The sequence below is a fragment of the Phaenicophaeus curvirostris genome, chromosome 2 (genome assembly GCF_032191515.1).
Source record: "Phaenicophaeus curvirostris isolate KB17595 chromosome 2, BPBGC_Pcur_1.0, whole genome shotgun sequence".
NCBI lineage: Eukaryota > Metazoa > Chordata > Aves > Cuculiformes > Cuculidae > Phaenicophaeus > Phaenicophaeus curvirostris.
In genome coordinates, this window is record NC_091393.1 from 117,675,062 (window position 1) to 117,695,183 (window position 20,122).

General features: G+C 56.2%; 2 protein-coding genes across 4 annotated transcripts in view; one reads left to right on the forward strand and one right to left on the reverse strand.

The window, feature by feature from the left end:
- Positions 1–14,708, forward strand: SCARA3 (scavenger receptor class A member 3). 3 transcript variants are annotated; one of them, XM_069850663.1, is made up of 6 exons: positions 1–401; positions 2,087–2,146; positions 2,214–2,333; positions 3,018–3,116; positions 3,516–4,559; positions 5,815–6,586. In XM_069850663.1, the coding sequence occupies exons 1-6, from the start codon at positions 395–397 to the stop codon at positions 6,252–6,254; spliced, it is 1,770 nt and encodes a 589-aa protein (XP_069706764.1). In that variant the 5' UTR covers positions 1–394; the 3' UTR covers positions 6,255–6,586. The 3 variants fall into 3 exon arrangements, with proteins under 3 accessions (XP_069706764.1, XP_069706766.1, XP_069706765.1); XM_069850665.1 differs by lacking the exon at positions 5,815–6,586 and adding an exon at positions 14,492–14,708 and having other exon boundaries at positions 2–401; XM_069850664.1 differs by lacking the exon at positions 1–401 and adding an exon at positions 1,394–1,452.
- The window catches only part of CCDC25 (coiled-coil domain containing 25), a 15,946-nt gene continuing 8,573 nt past the window's right edge, over positions 12,750–20,122 (reverse strand). Inside the window, exons 7-9 of the mRNA XM_069850729.1 lie at positions 18,344–18,546; positions 16,123–16,168; positions 12,750–13,313 (exon numbers count right to left, since the gene is read on the reverse strand). Of these exons, the coding sequence (XP_069706830.1) occupies positions 13,284–13,313; positions 16,123–16,168; positions 18,344–18,546 (279 nt within the window). The 3' untranslated portion in view covers positions 12,750–13,283. The remainder of the gene's footprint in view (positions 13,314–16,122; positions 16,169–18,343; positions 18,547–20,122) is intronic.

Sequence of the window (20,122 nt, forward strand, 5' to 3'; positions counted from 1 at the left end):
ACGGCGTCAGTCAGACATTTGTTAGTCATTAGGGCTGGAGAGAAGGAGGGCGGGCGCGGGATCAGCCTTTCTTCTCCAGCACATATCCCAGCGCCCTCGTCTTTTGGTGGCCACCATCCAGCTTGGCTTGGACACTGCTGTCACCCCGTCCTGCGTGGGCAGAGGCGATGGGCGAGCGGGCAGCCCTGAGGATGCTCCAGCACCGTGGTTGCTTTTGAAGGCTCCTCAGGAAGTTTTGGGAGCAAGGGGGCCAGCGGGAGGGAAGCAGCCCCGGCCATGCTGGCTGCTCGCTGACGCTCACCGGGAAGAGACGCGCCGGGGCGGATGCGGGAACCGGAGCGGTGAGGCCTGGCTGGGTGCGGGATTGCACCCATCGTTCCCCAGCTTGGGGGCTATGAGGGGTGAGTGGGGGGACAGCCTAAAGGTGTTGGAGCCGTGGGGACAGGAGCAGGGCTGGTGGCATGGGGGAGAGGACGGGATGGCTGTGCTGGAGTGGGCAGCAGAGCAGGGGAGAAGCGGGCATCGGGGGGATGCACACCCCAAATCCTATTGCCCCCTCTCCCCGTGTCCGTGATCCAGATCCAGACCCCAGTCCCATCACCCCATCTCCCCAAGGGGAGTTGGCAGGACCACAGACCCAGTACCCTGTGTCCCTATGTCCCTGATCACGCCAGTCCCATCATCCCATCTCCCTAAGAAGAGCTGGCAGGACCCCAGACCCATCACCCCATCTCCCCAAGGGGAGCTCCAGGACCCCAGACCCAGCACCCTGTGTCCCCATGTCCCTGATCACCCCAATCCCATCACACCTTCTCCCTAAGAAGAGCTGGCAGGACCCCAGACCCATCACCCCATCTCCCCAAGGGGAGCTCCAGGACCCCAGACCCAGCACCCTGTGTCCCCATGCCCCTGATCACCCCAATCCCATCACACCATCTCCCTAAGAAGAGCTGGCAGGACCCCAGATCCAGCACCCCGTGTCCCTGGTCCAAATCCAGACCCCCGTCTCATCACCCCATCTCCCCAGGGGGAGCTGGTAGGACCCCAGACCCATCACCCCATCTCCCTAAGAGGAGCTGGCAGGACCCCAGAGCCAGCACCCCATGTCCCCATGTCCCTGATCCAAACCCAGACCCCAGTCCCATCACCCCATCTCCCCAAGAGGATCTCCAGGGCTCCCAGAAGAGCAGCAGCGCTACCCCCCACCATGCTCTGACCCCATCACTTGTTGATGCCACGGGGCAGCCAAGCCAACTTTGGGGCAGAGGGAACGCCAAGGGCCATGCCGGGGAGGATGGAAGGAATTGTTGCCGGCCGCAACCCAGCGAGCCCCCCCACTCCCCGCCTGCTTTTACGTAGGGGAGGTTGGGCTTTATAAAGCAGGGGACACCGCTGCCACAGTCACTCCGGCTGTGCCTGCAGCCCCCTGGCTGGAAAACCCTTCTTCTGCAGGTGAGGAGGTTGAAGAGGCCATGGGATGGGGGTGGCTGGGCTGGTGGAGAGCTGGGGAGGTGGTCTTGGACACAGTACAGCTCCTGGGGAGCTTTGGAGAGCCAGGGAGGGAGGCATCGCCCCCCTGTGCTTTGTACATTGGGTACCAGTGTTGAGCGCATCCCCCAGAGCTACGGGTGGGATCCAGCCCGTGGTGTTTCCCACCCTGTAGGAGCAGCCCCACTTTTCCCCTGCTAGGCTGGAGGTCAGTGCTGGGGTGGCACCTGGGTTTTCTTTGCTCCCATGGCTTTTGGAAGGGACCACAAAGCCCCTTGGAGCTAGGAGCCAGGAGCTGCCAGCCACTCCATCACCCACTTACAGACCAAATGCAACCAAATTTGCCCGTTTATGGTCTTGGAGCGCAAAGATCCCAGCCAAGTTCTGCAGAAGCAGGTGGTGGAGCAGGGACATGTCCCCACAGGCTGGTGCCACCAGGCTCTGGCCAGCTGAAGGTGGCAGTGATGGGTCCCATGTGGCTTCCCAGCTCTTCTCTGGGGACACGGGGTTATGAAGAGGTTCAGCAGGGTAGGAGCAGGAGAGTGCAGGCAGCAAGGAGAGCACCAGCAGCTCAGGTCCATCCTGTGTTGGATTTCAGAAGACGAGCCAGCTGGAGGAGCGGAAGAGGAGATGCCATCCTTCAGCTACCGACTGAGTGGTAAGGACGTGACCCCGGGGTGGGCAGGGGGTGTAGCAGGGCCTGATCTTTCCCTCTCTGTGCTCAGGCAGGGCACGGACCAACTGCAGCCAGTGCCAGAAGAACCTCTCCCTCCAGACAGCTGTCAAAGTCCTCTACATCTTCTCCATCCTCCTTGTCGTGGCTGTGACCGTGCTGGCTGCCTTGGGTAAGCACGAGCAGGCTTGGGAGGTCCAGCTCCTGCCCCCTCTCCTGCCCAGCGTGGGGATAGTGGGGATCCTCCAAAAAACCTTCAGCACCCTGATCTGCTCCTGGGATGCATATGGGGCCCTGTGTGTGATGCCATCTCACCAGGAGATGGCTTTATGCCCTTGGAGACCTCAGGGACCAACGTGGAGTACAAAGTTTGCCACCCCATGACCTTCATGGACAAGAAGGTGGTTGTGTCACCTTCCCTGGAGGTGTTTAAAGGTTTAAAGGGTGGACGAGGTGCTGAGGGGCATGGTTTAGTGATTGATAGGAATGGTTGGACTCGATGATCCTGTGGGTCTTTTCCAACCTAGTGATTCTATGATTCTATGAAACAGTCTCCCAGGCTTAGCAGAGGGATGGTGTGCACTCTGGGGCTGGAGACGCTTTATAGAATCATAGAATCTTAAAAGATTGAAAAAAGACCTCTAAGAGCATTTAGTCCAGCCACTGAGATCTTTGTAGATGTTATCCAAGCCCTATGTCCCCCTAGGGACAGCCACCATGCAGAGCCAGCACCCACCAGCCACCCAGCCTGGCTCTTCAAGCCCTCCTTGCCAAGGACCAAGCCTGAAGGGTGTGGAGGACAATCATATCCCATTGCCTGTCCACCTCCCCTAAACCCCCCGTCTTTCCCCGGCAGTGTTCAAGAAAGTCGACTCCATCTCCAACGACATCAGCTCAGCCCAGACCTATTATGAGAAGAAAATCGTATCCATCCAAGAGGATCTCCAGGAACTGGGTGAGTGGCTTGCACCTGCACCTGAAGGTCTTCAGGTTTCAGCACCATGTGTCCTTCTAGCTACTTGGTGCTACCAGCCAGGGGTTGAAGCATCTCCACTTTTCAGGTCCTGGGGCTCCTCCAGAGTCAACCTCTCACTTATCTCCCAGGAACTGGGATGTAGTTGGTGATGTTGGGCTTTTTGGAGAACTTGCTGCATAGGGGTGGCAGGAGCAGGATGAGGGCAGGAGCTGGTCCAGGCTGGTGGCGTTGGAGTTGTCCCAGTCGTGGCTCCATGGTATCCGTCTCCAGAGTATGCAAGGACAGACCATAGTCAGGCTCCTTCCTCCACTGTGGTCCTCAGCAGGAAGGTCCTCACTGATGAGGATGAGGTAACACACCCCTCTGCCCTTCATTCAGATGAGAAGACCTCAGGGAACTGCTCCCTCTGCCACGAGACAGGACAACTGGGCGAGGAGATCACCAAGCTGCAGGGTGAGCTGGAGGAGATCCAGAAGATGCTTTTGGTTCAAGAAATCCTGCTTGACCGGACCTCCCAGACCCACAACCAGCTCTCGTCCACCAGCAACAAGATCACCAATGAGGTGGACAACTGTTCTTTCTCCATCAGGCAGGTCAATGAAAGCTTGGGGCAGTTCCTGGCCCAGGTTGGGGGCTGGCGAGTGGTCACCTCCCAGCTCGACAACTCTCTCAAGGGTTTGACCCAGGAGCGCTACGATGTCCGAGCAGCCATGCAGCAGATGAATTTCACCCTAGGGCAAACCTCTGACTGGATCCAGGTCATCCAGAGGAAGACGGACGAGGAGACGCTGACGCTGCAGAAGATCACCACCGAGTGGCAGAACTACACCCGCCTCTTCAGCGGGCTGAGGGCCACCTCCTCCAAGACCAACGAGCTGGTGAAGAGCATCCAAGGCAGCGTCGGTGCCGCGGCTCGGCAGGTTGGCCAGAACTCAGAGAGCATGCACGACCTGGTGCTGCAGGTGATGGGGCTACAGCTGCAGCTGGACAACATCTCCTCCTTCCTGGATGATCACGAGGAGAACATGAACGACTTGCGCTACCACAACAGGTACACACAGAATCGCACGGCTGAGCGCTTTGAGACCTTGGAAGGTCGTATGACCTCCCACGAGATCGAGATCGGCACCATCTTTGCCAACATCAATGCCACCGACAGCCACGTCCACAGCATGCTCCGCTACCTGGACGACGTGCGGCTCTCCTGCACCCTGGGCTTCCACACCCACGCTGAGGAGCTGTACTACCTGAACAAGTCCCTCAGCTTGGTCCAGGGCACCACGGACCTGCTGCGGGAGCGTTACAGCCTGCTCAGCGCCCAACTGGACTTTGATATCCGCAACCTATCCATGATCATGGAGGAGATGAAGGTGGTTGATGTCCGGCACGGGGAGATGCTGAAGAACATCACCATCTTACGAGGTAAGGGGCATTCTGGTGGGCGCAGCCTACACTCTGCCTGGGAAGGGTTGGAAACAGGTGGTTTTGGGGGCTTTTTCTTCTGTGGTGGAACATGGTGGGATTTGGGCTCCTTGGGAGCATTCTGCCCCATGAAGGACCCAAACCACCATTGATGAGTGCATTGCTGATGCAGATAAAGGTGCCCATGGATGCAGAGGAGTCCTGGGGGTGGAGCTGCGTGCGCTTGGCCCACAGAGCTCTCAGGGACAGTTGGGAGGTGACCTGTATCCTAGCACAGCTGGTGCCAGTGACTCCTCTTGTAGGCTCTGGTGGAGGCAGCATGGCTGCCCCTGGGTAAGGGTACCCAAAGCTTCCCCCAGCAGCTTGGGTGGCCTGTGGACATCTCCATCCATCCAAAGGAGCAGTAGGGCTGTCCCAGCTCCACCACCACCTCCATGGAGCCCGTGGTCACCCCAGCAGCTCCCTGCTCCTCCACAGACTATCCAGCCTGGAGCCATCATTACAGGGCATCTCCTAATTAACAAGCTCAGGCTGTTTCCTGGATCTGAGTTTTGGAGGAATTCTCTGGTGGCTACACGTCACCATGTTTCCAGGCAGTGCCAATTGCCCTTGGAACCAACAGCAAGGTCTGCAGGGCTGGGGAAGTCAAGCTTAGGTGATCCTGCAAGGTCTTCAAGAGCCAGGCTTGGCCCATCATGGCCTTAGCAAGTTCTTCAGAGGAGCAAGTTCTTCTTTAGAGAAGAGGAGGCTGAGGGGAGACCTCATTGCTCTCTACAACTACCTGAAAGGAGGTTGTGGAGAGGAGGGAGCTGGCCTCTTCTCCCAAGTGACAGGGGACAGGACGAGAGGGAATGGCCTCAAGCTCCCCCAGGGGAGGTTTAGGCTAGACATCAGGAAAAATTCTTTCATGGAAAGGGTCATTGGGCACTGGCAGAGGCTGCCCAGGGAGGTGGTTGAGTCACCTTCCCTGGAGGGGTTTAAGGGACGGGTGGATGAGGTGCTGAGGGACATGGTTTAGTGACTGATGGGAATGGTTGGACTCAGTGATCCAATGATCCAGTGGGTCTTTTCCAACCTAGTGATTCTATGATTCAGGAGCCAGGCTTGGCCTGTTGTGGTCTTAGCAAGGTCTTCAGGAGCCTGGCTCATCCCATCCTGGTCCTGTCAAGGTCTTCAGGGCTGGGCCATATCCCTCTCTCCCTGTTTTGGGGTGCTGCCCCCTCGTGCTTCTATTCATCCCCTCCTCTCCCCGCAGGTGTTCCCGGCCTCCCAGGTCCCCGTGGCCTCAAGGGCGATGTGGGCGTCGAGGGCCCCCCAGGAAACGAAGGAGAAAAGGGCGACGTGGGCAGCCTGGGCTCACCGGGACCCCAGGGCCCCCCCGGACCTCCTGGACCCCCAGGTCCCCAGGGTGAAAGGGGTCCCCTGGGTTTCAAAGGCTTCCCTGGCCTCAAGGGTGCCAAGGGCAGCTTCGGGCAATCCGGCCTCCGAGGACAGGAAGGACCCAAGGGTGACCCTGGTCCCCCAGGACCTGCTGGAGCTCCAGGTCCAATGGGACCTCCTGGCCCCCAGGGTGAGCCAGGACCCCCCGGGACCCCCGGTGCAGTGGGCCAAGCCGGCCCCATGGGGACCAAAGGGGACCCTGGTTTGCGAGGTCCCCCAGGGCCACCAGGCCCCCCAGGTCCCCCAGGACAGTGACCAGCCCTCCATGGTACCAGGGTGGTGGAGTTGGTGAGGGGACAGGGGTCCCCCCACTGCTGCCCCCTCAGAGCATCTCCTGCAGCAGTGTGAGGCTGAGCCTCGCAGGATGGGGGGTCCTGGTCCCCCCCCAGTGCAGGGGTGCGGGGCTGGTCCCTGGCTCTCAGGGACGCTGCTGGCTCTGGGCTCGGTCACCCCAACCCTGAGGTGGAGGGGTCTCTGCAGGATGGGGTGCAGCTGGTTTGTGCCCTTTCCCCCCCACCTCAGTCACCTCCATCCCCTCCAACCCTGCACTGCGTCCTCAATGTGCTCCCCCCGACAATAAAGCTGTATGGGGACAGGTGGCTCTGGCACTGAGGACACTGGGGTGGAGATACTGGGGGGCTCTGGGGGAGAACCTACAGCCAAATGGCCACGGGGGGCAGGGGAAAGGTTGTTGGACCCAGGCGTGCTCCAGTGACCTTGTGCGAGCATCCATGGGCAAAAAAGGAGCATCCATGGGCATGAGGGAGCATCCATGGGCATGAGGGTCCATCCATGGGCATGAGGGAGCTTCCATGGGCGTGAACGAGTGTCCATGGACATGAGGGAGCTTCCATGGTCGTGAACGAGTGTCCATGGACATGAGGGAGCTTCCATGGGCATCAGGGAGTGTCCATTGGCATTGAGGAAGCATCCATGGGCACAAGGGAGCTTCCACGGGCACAAGTGGCACACAGGAAGGGACAACTCTCCACAGTCATCTCTCCAGATGGGGGACAGCTCTATGTGAGGACAACTTTAACCCTTACCCTAACCCCAACCCAAACTCTAATGGCTCCCTGCAGAGAAGGAGAATTGTCCTGTGGAGAGTTGTCCTGTGGAGAGTTGTCCCATGGAGAGATGGAGAGTTGTCCTGTGTGGACAGTTGGCTGCAGAAAGTTGGCCATGGAATGTTGTCCCGTGGAGTGTTATCCTGTAGAGCGTTGTCCTGCAGAGAGTTATCCCATGGAAAGTTGTCCCAGTGGAGAGATGTCCCAGTGGAGAGATGTCCTGATGGAGAGATGGCTGTGGAGAGTTGTCCCTATGTAGAGTTGTCTTGTGGAGAGTTGTCCTCGTGGAGAGTTGACATGGTGGAGGGATGTACTGTGAAGTGTTGGTGGCGAGTTGTTCTGTAGAGGGTTTTGCTGGTGGAGAGTTGTCTCAGCAGAGAGTTTTCCTGGTGGAGAGTTGTCCCCGTGGAGAGTTGTCCCTGTGGAGAGTTGTCCCTGTGGAGAGTTGTCCTGCGGAGAACTGGCTGCAGAGAGTTAGTCATGGAGAGTTGTCCTGGAGGATTGTTGTCCCGTGGAGATTTGTCCTACAGGGAGTTGCCCCATGGAGAGTTGGCCACAGAGAGTTGTCCCGGCCAGGGAGGAGGGTGGTGTCACAGCTGGGACCCCCCCACCACCAGGAGGGTCCATTGCTGCTCCACTCCGTGCCTCAGTTTCCCAAACTGGGATGCATGGTGGGATGGGCCACTGGGGATGAAGGGAATGGTGTCGCTTCCTCCATGAGCCAAACCCAGAGTTGGGGTCACAACCAGCACCTTCAACACCACCAGGAGGGTCCATTGCTGCTCTGCTCCATGCCTCAGTTTCCCAAACTGGGATGCACGGTGAGATGGGTCACCAGGATCGAAGAGAATGGTGTCACCTACTCAGGGTTGACCCTGCCTGGGAGCGGGGATCCACAGTCAGGATCCTCACCACCACAACCAGGAACGTGCGTTTCTACTCTGCTCTGTGCCTCAGTTTCCCAAACAGGGATGCGTGGTGAGAAGAAGGCCACTGGGGATGAAGGGAATGGTGTCACCAACCCAGAGCTGACCCTGCCAGGGATGGGGGACTGGTGTCAAAGACAGGAACCTCCCCACCACCAGAAGGGTCCATTGCTGCTCTGCTCTGTGCCTCAGTTTCCCAAACTCCAGTCCGTGCCTCAGTTTCCCAAACCGGGATGCATGGTGAGATGGGTCACTGGGGACGAGGGGAATGGTGTCACCTACCCAGAGCTGATCCTGACAGGGGTGGGGGGGCTGGTGTCACAGCCAGGAACCTCCCCACCACCAGGAGGGTCCATTGCTGCTCACACTTTGTGCCTCGGTTTCCCAAACTGGGATGCACAGCAAGACCAGTACCAAGAGCACCACAACACTGGGAATAACACCCAGGCCAGCCCCATTACCTCCACTATCTCCACCCCCCGGGTGCCTCACCTCATGGCGCCCTGTACCCAGCCCGCGGCGCAGGATGCGGCCGGCGGGGACGTTTATTGCTGTTGGCAAAGCAGTTTTCCTGTTTTCATCGCAGAAACAGCCCTCGGCTGGTTATGAAGAGGAGCCAACGCCTCCCCGGCACTGGTTTGAACTGGCGAGGCCTCACAGGGTGTGGATAGAGGAGCTGGGGGGGGGGGGTGGGAGCAGAGACCTGACAACTCATGACACAGATGGGGCACAGGCTGACGGGTGCTGGGGAAGCGGATGGGAAGGGTTGGGTTAGTGTGAGGTTCTGGGGGTAAGGAGGAAGCCCTCACCCCCCCAAAAGGGGGTGCTGGGGGTTGTTACTGAGGTCCTCAGCTGGTGAGAAGGGATGGGATGCAATGCTGGATGGTGCTGGGTGAGGGATGTGGGCACCCTGCAAGCCTGAATGATGCTGTGGGGATGAAGTTCCATCATGCCCATCACCTCCCTGTGTCTCCGTTTCCCTCAAGTAGGTAGAACCTGGCCATGCAACAACCTAAACCAAACTCTAATGGTGCCCCCTGGAGAGTTGTCCTTGTGGAGAGTTGTCCGGATGGAGAGTCATCCTTGTAGAGGGTTGTTCCCATGGAGAGTTGTCCTTGTGAAGAGTTGTCCCCATGGAGAGTTGTCCCCATGGTGAGTTGTCCTCAGAGAAAGCTGAACTAACAGAGTTGGCTGTTGTGAGTTGTCCCAATGGAGAGTTGTCCTGTTATCCTTGCAGAGAATTGTCCCTGCTTTGTGTTGTCCTCATGGAGAGTTGGCTATGGAGAGCTGTCCTTGTTGGAGTTTTGTCCCCATGGAGAGTTTTCCCTGTGGAGAGTTGGATGTGGAGAGTTGTCCCCATGGAGAGTTCTCATGGAGAGTTGTCCCTACAGAGAGTTGATCTCGTGGAGATTTGGCCATGGAGAATTGTCCTTGTGGAGAGCTGTTCCTGCGGAGAGTTGTCTCCGCAGAAAATTGGCTGTGAAGAGCTTTCCCCATAGAGACTTGTCCTGTTGTCCCCGGGGAGAGCTGTTCCTCACAGAGTTGTCTCCAAACAGTGGTTTCTGCAGAAAGTTGGCCACGGAGGTTTGTCCTGTGAAGAATTGTCCTGCAGGGAGTTGTCCTTGTGGAAAGTCGGCTGTGGAGAGTTGCCCTCCTGGACAATTGTCCCCACAGAGAGTTGTCCCTGTGGAAGGTTGTCCCCATGGGGAATTGTCCTCATGGAGAGCTGTCCTCGCAGAGAGCTGTCCTGCAGGGACCTGGCTGCAAAGAGTTGTCCCTGACCTCTTCCCCCCTTCCCAAATCCCTTGTATCTGCGGAAAGCCAGTGCACATCTGTCTGAGGAGCACATCTGGCTTGGGAACAGCCTTGGCAGAACATCTGGCAGCAGTGTTTGGGGACGGGCGTCCACCACCTCCCCTGGGGCTATGAAAAATGTGCAAGGGCAGAGTTTTCCACCTCTTGAGCTGCCTGGTCTGGGTGGAGGCGACGCTGGTGATGGGATCGAGGAGCTGGGAGTGACCGGATAAATCAACAAATGAGGAGTGGAGGTGGGAAGGGCTTGGTGGGAAGTGCTGACACAGCCGGGACCGCTTGCCTTCAAGAGGGTTTGTCTTGGCAGCTGCTGCTGGTGGGGTGGGAAAGGCAAGAAGAGGGCAACCGGGGCTGCTTGGTCTCTTGAGGGATTCCAGACCCTGTCCTTCCCAAGGGATTGGTCCAAATGATGGGGTGAAACCAGCATCTCCTGGCCTAGGCAGTGATGCATGGGGTGCTGGGGACACAGAGGGTGCTTGGGGACATGTGGCCCCAAGGACATCGATGCATGGGGTCTTTGGGGACACACACGGTGCTGGGGGACACACAGGGCGCTGGGACACACAGGGGGCTGGGGAACACACAAGGTGCTTGGGGACACACAGGGTGCTGGGGGACACGCAAGGTGCTGGGGGACATACAGGGTGCTGGGGGACACACAAGGTGCTGGGACACACACAGGGTGCTGGGGGACACACAGGGTGCTTGGGGACACACAGGGTGCTGGGGGACACACAGGGTGCTAGGGGACACACATGGGGGCTGGAGGACACACAGGGTGCTGGGGGACACACAGGGTGCTGGGGGACACACAGGGGGCTGGGGGACACACAAGGTGCTGGGGGACACACATGGGGGCTGGGGGACACACAAGGTGCTTGGGGACACAAGGTGCTTGGGGACACACAGGGCGCTGGGGGGCACACAAGGTGCTTGGGGACACACATGGGGGCTAGGGGACACAGGGGGCTGGGGGACACACAGGGTGCTTGGGGACACATAGGGTGCTGGGAGACACACAAGGTGCTTGGGGACACACAGGGGGCTGGGGGACACAGGAGGCTGGGGGACACACAAGGTGCTTGGGGACACACAGGGTGCTGGGAGACACACAAGGTGCTTGGGGACACACAGGGTGCTGGGGGACACAAGGTGCTTGGGGACACACATGGGGGCTGGGGGACACACAAGGTGCTTGGGGACACACATGGGGGCTGGGACACACACAAGGTGCTTGGGGACACACATGGGGGCTGGGGGACACACAAGGTGCTTGGGGACACACATGGGGGCTGGGACACACACAAGGTGCTTGGGGACATACAGGGTGCTGGGGGACACAAGGTGCTTGGGGACACACATGGGGGCTGGGGGACACACAAGGTGGTTGGGGACATACAGGGTGCTTGGGGACACAGGGGGCTGGGGGACACACAAGGTGCTTGGGGACATACAGGGTGCTGAGGGACACACAAGGTGCTTGGGGACACAGGGGGCTGGGGGACACACAAGGTGCTGGAGAACATGTGGTCCCATGGAGATGGATGCACAGGGTGCAGGGGACACGTGACCTCATGGACATGGGTGCACGGTTTGCCTGGGGACACAGAGCCCACGAGCTCAGGGCGCTGGGGACATGCAGGGGACATGGGCAGCGATGCTCTCCGAGGCCATCGCCCTTCGATCCGTGCCAGGAGCTCCAGCACCGCAGCCAAGCCCAACACTCGGCAGCTGCAGGGCTGCGCGGGTGGTGCTGACGGAAGCCACCACCCGCATCCCATGAAAGGGCCCATTGATGGTGGCCAGGAGGGAGGTGAGGAGCGAGGCGAGGTCCCCCCAGGTCCTCCCGGCTTCTCCTCTGCCCCTGAGAGGGGGAAGAAATCCAGCTGCTCCCCTGTGCCTCAGTTTCTCCATCACGGCTCTCCCAAGGGCAGCTTCCACGGCAGGTCCCAGAGGAGCATTTTGGGTGGCATCAGCTGGAGCCACTCCAGATTCAGGTCAGACTGAGCTGAGATGGGATGTGAGCAGCAAGGGGATGCACCCACCATCCTCATCCTCCCAGCAAGGAATCAGGGGCTGAAAAGGGCCTGGATGCATCCCAAACCCAGAATTCCATGGACTTGTGCTGTCCCACCTCAGCACAGACAAGCTCTTCTCCTGTCCCTCAGAGCTCTGCTCCTTCCCAGAGCTGGGAGCGAAACCAAGTGAATTCCACCCAGCAGTGCATTTTACCAGCACAGTATGAATTTAATCGTGACGTATATACAGGCTGCAAGGATTTATACCATTGTTACGGAGCACAGGGAAGATCTCCGGCTTGGAGAAGCGTAGACACCGCTCAACACTCAACTCTTCTTCCCAAAAAAGAAGGTCCTCCACAACGAAAAAGCCCAGGAATCAAGTGGGAATCAAAAAGAAAATACAGCATGGGGTGATCTTAACAGCACAAATTGCAGCCCCTCACTACAAGAAAGGCCTTGAGAGACAAGTGAATCCAGAGAAGGGGAACGGAGCTGGGGAAGGGGCCAGAGCCCAGGGGTTCTGGGAGCAGCTGAGAGCCCTGGGGCTGTTTAGTCTGGAGAAGAGAAGGCTGAGGGGAGACCTCATGGCTCTCTGCAGCTCCGAGAAAAGAGGCTGGAGGCAGGTGGGTTGTTGGTCTCTTCTCCCAGGTAACAAGGGATGGGAGGAAAGGAAATGGCCTCAGGTTTTGCCAGGGGAGGTTTAGATAGACAGGCAGGTGAGGAACTCAGGGAGGAGGTTTAGTAGTGGACAGGGATGGTTGGACTTGATGTGCAACTTGATCGAGGGGGAGGTGTCAGGGAGGCGGAACTGGATGGGCTCTAAGGTCCATTCCAACCCAAACCATTCTATGATGATCTCAAAGCTCTTTTCCAACCACGCAATTCTATGTGCTCACCTAGGCTGCAACATCAGCAAGCTCCATCTTCATTATCCATAGCTCCATGTTTAATTAGGATTCAATGCCAGCGAGGGCTGGGGAAGGCAGCAAAGAAACCATGAGCCCGTTTGAACCCAATGTCAAGGGGATCCCTCATGACCAGGGCAAAGAGTTGAGTTCTAATTGGCAGCGTCGTGCTGATGTATCTTCCAAGCAAATGGTAATATTGGAATCTCCCCAAGATGGCACAGATGGGTTTTCTTTCCCTTAAATCCCACCGGATTCAAAGCTCCACCAAGCCCTTCCCTCGAATAAATATCATTGTCTTTGTAGAACTGAGTCAATTCTGCTTCCTTTCACCCACGTCCCTGAAAACGACATGTACGTGTAGTAATATAGATCTTCTCCCTTTGGAAAGGTGTCCATGGCTCAGCGTGGGTCAGGCTGCTGGGATAACCCACCAGGATCTGAAGAAATGGAGGCAGAGTTCACTTTGTTGGGGTATTTTTTGGCATTCATAGCGATGTGACGTATTAAGACATCCCAAACCACATCGTGATTGAGAAAGGAGAGACTTTATTTACATAAAGTCATCAGAATCGTTGCCATCCTGTGGGAAGAAAAAAACAAATCAGGACCAACGTGTTTTACAAGAGAAAATGGTGATGTGGTGGGTTCAGCAGGATCTCAGAGCTGCCATTTCATGGAATCACAGAAAGGTTTGGTTTGGAAGGGACTTCAAAGCCCATCCAGATCCAAACCATGTGCAGGGACATCTCCCACTGGATCAGATTGCTCCAAGCCCCATCCAACCTGGCCTTGAACACCTCCAGGGATGGGGCAGCCACCACTTCTCTGGGCAACGTGGGCCAGGTCCTCCCCACCCTCACAGGAAAACATTTCTGCCTAAGATCCCATTACAGTTTCCCCCCTTGCAGGTTCAAACTGCTCCCCCTCATCCTATCCCTGCACTCCCTGATCAAGAGTCCCTCCCCAGCTTTCCTGGAGCCCCTTTCAGTACTGGAGACTGCTCTAAGTAGTCTCCCTGCAGCCTTCTCCTCTCCAGGCTGAACAACCCCAACTCTCTCAGCCTGTCATTGTACCGGAGGTGCTCCAGCCCTCGGATCATCTTCACGGCCTCCTCTGGACTCGCTCCAACAGATCCATGTCCTTCCTGTGCTGAGGACCCCAGGTGGGATCTCACCAGAGTGGAGCAGAGGGGCAGAATCCTCTCCCTGGCCCTGCTGGTCCCACCGCTTTGGATGCAGCCCAGGACACGGTTTGGCTTTTTGGGCTGTATCCTCTGCCCCTGCCTCATGGTGACAGTGGGTTCAGCAGGATCTCAGAGCTGCCATTTACTCTGCTTTCCTGCCATTTCAATACAGACACCACAAAACCAGCCCCAACAGCTGCCCAGCAGCAGCTCTGGGGTGGGAACAGCCTGGTGCAAGGCTCTTCGTTCTGAAACAGCAGCTGCTATTTCTGGTGCCCACAAAGTATCACTTCCCTGAGACTGCAGCCCTTCTGATGCGGCGTGGGGGGAAATCAGAGATCGGGCTCTTACTGAGCATCCCTGAGCACAACCTGAGCTTCTTTCCAAGCTGGGAAATGGGAAGCAGCCCGGCATCGCATGGGGCTCAGATGCTGAGAGAAGAGAGGCCCTGCACAGCATTCCCACCCCTCTTGTGTGTCAGGAGATGCTCCTGCTTCACCCCAGCTCAAGTTTCAAAGCAGATTTGCATGGTCGAGAATCAAGAATTACTGCAAAGCCCACACTTCCCTCCACAGGTGCATTTGAACCCGAGGGTTGTGCAGAAGAGCACTAAGATCTGTTTGCTCAAGGTCCCACCAAGAACAAAGCTGCAGAGGCACCAGCCCTCGGGCAAAGCACAGGTGCAGCCAGTGCACATCAGGACCTCCTCTGAACCTCAGCCCCCAACCCTGCCATGATCCACCTCGTCAGTTCTGTCCCCTGGCCTGCACCAGTCTCTGCTTTGGGTCCTTTTACCCCAGCCCTGGGCAAACACCTCCCTCCTCTCTACAAACACATCCCGGATGAAGAGATTGAGTGCTCCCTGGGTCAGTTTGCAGACGACACCAAGCTGGGTGAAAGTGTTGATCTGCTGGAGGGCAGGAAGATTCTGCAGAGGGATCTGGACAGGCTGGAGCCATGGGCCAAGACCAACTGGGCGGTTTAACAAGGCCAAGTGCTGGATCCTGCACTTGGGTCACAACAACCCCATGCAGCGTTCCAGGCTCGGGGAAGAGTGCCTGGAAAGCTGCCCAGCAGAAAAGACCCTGGAGGTGCTGGTCAACAGAGCTGAACGTGAGCCAGCAGTGGCCCAGATGGCCAAGAAGGCCAACAGCATCCTGGCTTGGATCAGCCATAGGGTGGCCAGCAGGAGCAGGGAAGGGATCATCCCCCTGGAGTTGGTGCTGGTGAGGCCACACCTGGAAACCTGGGTTAAGTGTTGGGCCCCTCACTGCAAGAAAGACACTTGAGGGGCTGAAGTGTGTCCAGAGAAGGGGAACGGAGCTGGGAAGTGTGTGGAGCCCAGGGATTCTGGGAGCAGCTGAGAGGCATGGGGCTGTTTAGTGTGGAGAAGAGGAGGCTGAGGGGAGACCTCATGGCTCTCTGCAGCTCCCAGAAAGGAGGCTTGAGTCAGGCGGGTGCTGGTCTCTTTTTAGTTAGAAGTGATAGGACAAGAGGAAATGGCCTCAGGTTGTGCCAAGGGAGGTTCAGATTGGATATGAGGAACAGTTTCTCTACTGTCAGAGCAGTGAAGCCCTCGCAGAGGCTGCCCAGGGCAGTGGTGGAGTCCCCATCCTGGAGGGGTTCAAAAACCACGTAGCTGTGGCACTTGGGGACATGGTTTATTCGGCATGGTTAGGTTGGGCTGACAGTTGAACCGCGTGATCTGATAGGTCTTTTCCAACCTAAATAATTCCACAATCCCTTCAAGCTCCCCCTTCTGGTCCTCAGCACCCCCATTCACCCCTTGCCAAAACGTCCTTAGAGCTCCCATTTATTTCTTGTTAAAAATGTGCATTTTCCCCTTCCCTTAAAAAAAAAAAGAAAGTACATGGTGGTCATGTTTGCCATCAGACTTCCATTCAGGAGCCAAGTTGTGCCCAAACACCCCACAAGGAGAGTCAGGGCTGATGCCCCACTTAAAGTTATCCCTGTTCTCTCATTTGAGTGGGAAGGGGACTGGGAGGACACTTCCAGCAGCACAGGCTTCACCTGACTGACCAGAGACACAGAGCTCTCTTGGAAAGTGGAGGAGAGAAACAATGTCCTTCACCAAGAAGGGCAGACAGAGATGTGCTCTGTCAGCCACCAAAACCCGACTGCAATGCGGGAGCCAGACTGTCACAATCCCGCATTGAATTTCAGCCACCCCTGTGGGCAATCGTACCTGATTGGATGACATGTTCTCAGCCTTCATTAACGATGAGTAGCTCCTGGAAGAGAAATGACATTATCATAGAATCCTGGAATGGTTTGGGTTGGAAGGGACCACAAAACTCCCTGTTCCAACCCCCCTGCCACAGGCACGGACACCTCCCATGGGATCAGGTTGCTCAAAGCCTCATCCAACCTGGTCTTGAACACCTCCAGGGAGGGGGCAGCCACCGCTTCACTGGGCAGCCTGGGCCAGGGTCTCACCACCCTTCACAGCAAAACATTTTGTCCTAAGATCTCATCTCAATCTCCCCTCTTGCAGCTTCAAACCATTCCCCCTGGTCCTGTCCCACCCCATCTTTCCTGGAGCCCCTTTCAGTACTGGAGGATGCTCTAAGGTTTCCCCACAGCCCTCGCCTCTCCAGGCTGGACAACCCCAACTCCTTCAGCCTGTCGTTGGAAGGGAGGTGCTCCAGCCCTTTGACTGCCTTGCACAATTCATTTTCAATGCCCCCATCAAAGAGACAGTTGAATAAAACAGCACCAAGAACCACAATACCACATTCTTTCCTTTTTGAACTCATGTCAGACCATTATTTGCTTATCTCACATTCTTTGGCTAATTAGAACCACCAGAGACCAAACGCTATGCAGTCTCCTCCACATTTTCCTTCATCCCAGGAGGTAGTAAATCCTGTACTTTGGGTGACAGCCAAGGGCATTTCTGGGGCAAGGCTAAGAGAGCAGGCAGCCCCCGTGCCTGCTGGTGGCTTCTCAGTTATTGTGCTCCTCTAAGCCAAGCTCTCTGTGTGTTGAATCATTTTGGAAATCCCAGAGCTGTTCAAATTCTGCTTTGGCTGTCACATACAGATAAACATGATTTAGTACTAAGCTTAAAAGCGAGCTTTTGGGGTCGGCCAGTGGACAGGTCCAGTGCTGTGTGGGGCTGTCAGTGCTCATGAGGTTCAACAAGGCGAAGTCCAAGGTCCTACACCTCTTCACCCTCACAGGAAAACATTTCTGCCTAAGATCTCAGCTCCATCTCCCCTCTTGAAGCTTCAAACCATTCCCCCTCACTCTATCCCAGCACTCCCTGATCAAGAACCCCTCCCCAGCTTTTCTGTAGTTTTACTTTAGGAGAAATGGGGGAAAGCCATTTATTGTCAAGACAAAGGGAACCACCAGGCCATGCAGACGCCTGGGCCAGAGCCAGGCAGCTGAACGCTGAGTAACACCGGGCTATGAAAAGAAACTGCTGACCCATGGCTCTCCAAACACCAGTGAACGCTACGGAAGTCACAAGAATCATACAATCATAGAATGGTTTGGGTGGGAAGGGCCCCTAAATCCCATCCGGTTCCAACCTCCTGCCATGGGCAGGGACACCTCCTACTGCATCAGGTTGCTCCAAGCCCCATCCAACCTGACCTTGAACACCTCCAGGGATGGGGCAGCCACCACTGCTCTGGGCAACCTGGGCCAGGGCCTCCCCACCCTCACAGGAAAACATTTCTTCCTAGCATCTCATATCAATCTCCCCTCTTGCAGCTTCAAACCATTCCCTCTCATCCTATCACTACAGGTCTATTTACAAAGCCCTTCCCCAGCTTTCCTTTCAGTACTGAGAGCCTGTTATAAGGTCTCCTCACAGCCTTCTCTCCTCCAGGGTGAACAACCCCACTTCTTTCACCCTGTCCTCATAGCAGGGGTGCTCCAGCAGTCAGATCGTCTTCATGGCCTCCTCTGGACTCGTTCCAACAGTTCCACATCTTTCTTATGTTGGGAATTCCAGAACTGGACACAAGACTTCAGGTGGAGTAACATGAGAGCTGAGCAGAGCAGCAGAATCCCCTCCCTGGCCCTGCTGGTCCCACTACTTTGGACGCAGCCAAGGACAAGGTTTGGCTTCCTGGGCTGAGAGTGCCAATTGGTGGCTCATGTTGAGCTTCTCATCCCCCAAGTCCTTCTCCTCAGGGCTGCTCTCAATCATGCTGTCCCCCAGCCTGTGTTTGTGCTTGTGATTGCCTTGACCTTGCACTTGGCCTTGTTGAACCTCATGAGGTTCGCACAGGCCCACTTCTCCAGCTTGTCCATGTTCCTCTGGCATGACAACTGCACCACCCAGCTTGGTGTCATCTGCAGACTTGCTAAGAGTGCACTCAATTTTGCTGTTGATATCATCAATGAAAGTGTTAAACAGTAGGGACAAGTTGGCACTAGAGTTTATTACTCACCTAAGTTCTTCCAGCTCTTTTTTCTTCTTCATCTCTTCCTTTTCCTTCCGCTTCATCTCTTGGATCTGGGCTTTTTTCTCATTCCTCTCTTCTCTATCCCGAGCTTCCTTTTCTGCAGCCAGGTCTGGGAAGCGCTCCACTTTTGTCTTCTCTAGTCGGTTCAGGATCTCATTCACCTTCTTCTCCACTGTCAGCATTTTCACCTTTGGAGTGCAAAAAAACCCTGTGATCCTTATAAAAAATCATACTTTTCCTCCCAGCACTTTTGCAATGGAAAGAAAACAAGCCCTTTCCCACTTGACACATGGCTGAATCCCACAAAAACAAGACGCTAAGGAAAATCGCTGCCACTGAGGCTTCATTGTGCAACAGAAGGAGGAGGCCCACTCCCAATACCCAGCAGCACAGAGCAAATCAGCACAAGAATCAGTAAGTACAGAAGCATTACTGATGTCATTTCTTTTCACATGCCACAGCACAGAGGCCGAGGGACAAGAATCAATCTCTGCCGATGCCCGAAGATGTGGTAGGTCGTCTCTCCAGACTGCTTGGAGAGAGAAGCTCTTGTACTGCTTGTTGATGGCATTTTTAAGGTTTTTAACATTTCTTGCCCTGGTACAGACCTCTTTTAGTCAGACAACTGCATCTCTAGAGAGTCTTCTCTCTCCAGCAGCCAAGCTGTGCAGCTACAACTTAAGCTGAACATTATCTGTGGACACTGGGTCAGACTGGGGAATAGAATCATGGAATGGGTTGGGTTGGAAGGGACCTCAAAGCCCATTCAGTTCCATCCCCCTGCCATGGGCAGGGACACCTCCCACTGGATCAGTAAGCTCAAAGCTCCATCCAACCTGGCCTTGAACACCTCCAGGGATCGGGCAGCCACCACTTCTCTGGGCAACCTGGGCCTCACCACCCTCAAAGAAAACATTTCTTCCTGAGATCTCATCTAAATCAGGTTAAAACTGTCTCCCCTCGTCCTATCCCTGAACTCCCTGATCAAGAGCCACTCCCCAGCTTTCCTGGAGCCCCTTTCAGTACTGGGAGGCTGTTCTAAGGTCTCCCTGCAGCCTGCTCTTCTCCAGGCTGAGCAACCCCAACTCTCTCAGCCCATCCTTGTATGGGAGGTGCTCCAGCCCTTGGATCATCTTTGTGGCCTCCTCTAGATTCGCTTCAACAGATCCATGTCCTTGCCATGCTGAGAACTCCAGAACTGGACAGAGGGCTTCAGGTGGGATCTCACGAGTGCAGAGCAGAGGGGCAGAATCCCCTCCCTTGCCCTGCTGGGCCCACTGCACTGGACGCTGCCCAAGACATGGTCGGCTTTCTGGACTGCAAGTGTGGAGTTTCTCATCCCCAGCACCCCAAGTCCTTCTCCTTCACCCCAAGTCCTCCTCTCCACCCCAATCCATTCTCTGCCCAACCTGGATTTGTACTTGGGATTGCCCTGCCCCTGAGATGCACAATTACACTGCTGCCTGTGAGCTGATATGAAGTGGCTACTCCTACTCATGCCCTGCAGCTGCAGTGAGAGATGATTTCAGTGGTGGCAAATTCCAGCAGATATCACGGACACGTGATACTGTTTGGCATCAGCAAAGACTTGGCCATTGCAGCATGTAAAGACAGACTGTACCGGCAAACAATCAACTTTCAGGTATTCAGGCAGGTCCAAACACACCACAACCATCTTACACTTCAGGACTGGATGATTCCCTGACTTTAGGGCCAAAGCTGAAGCCAATCCACCCAGCTCCTAACATGGAGATGTTACAGGTT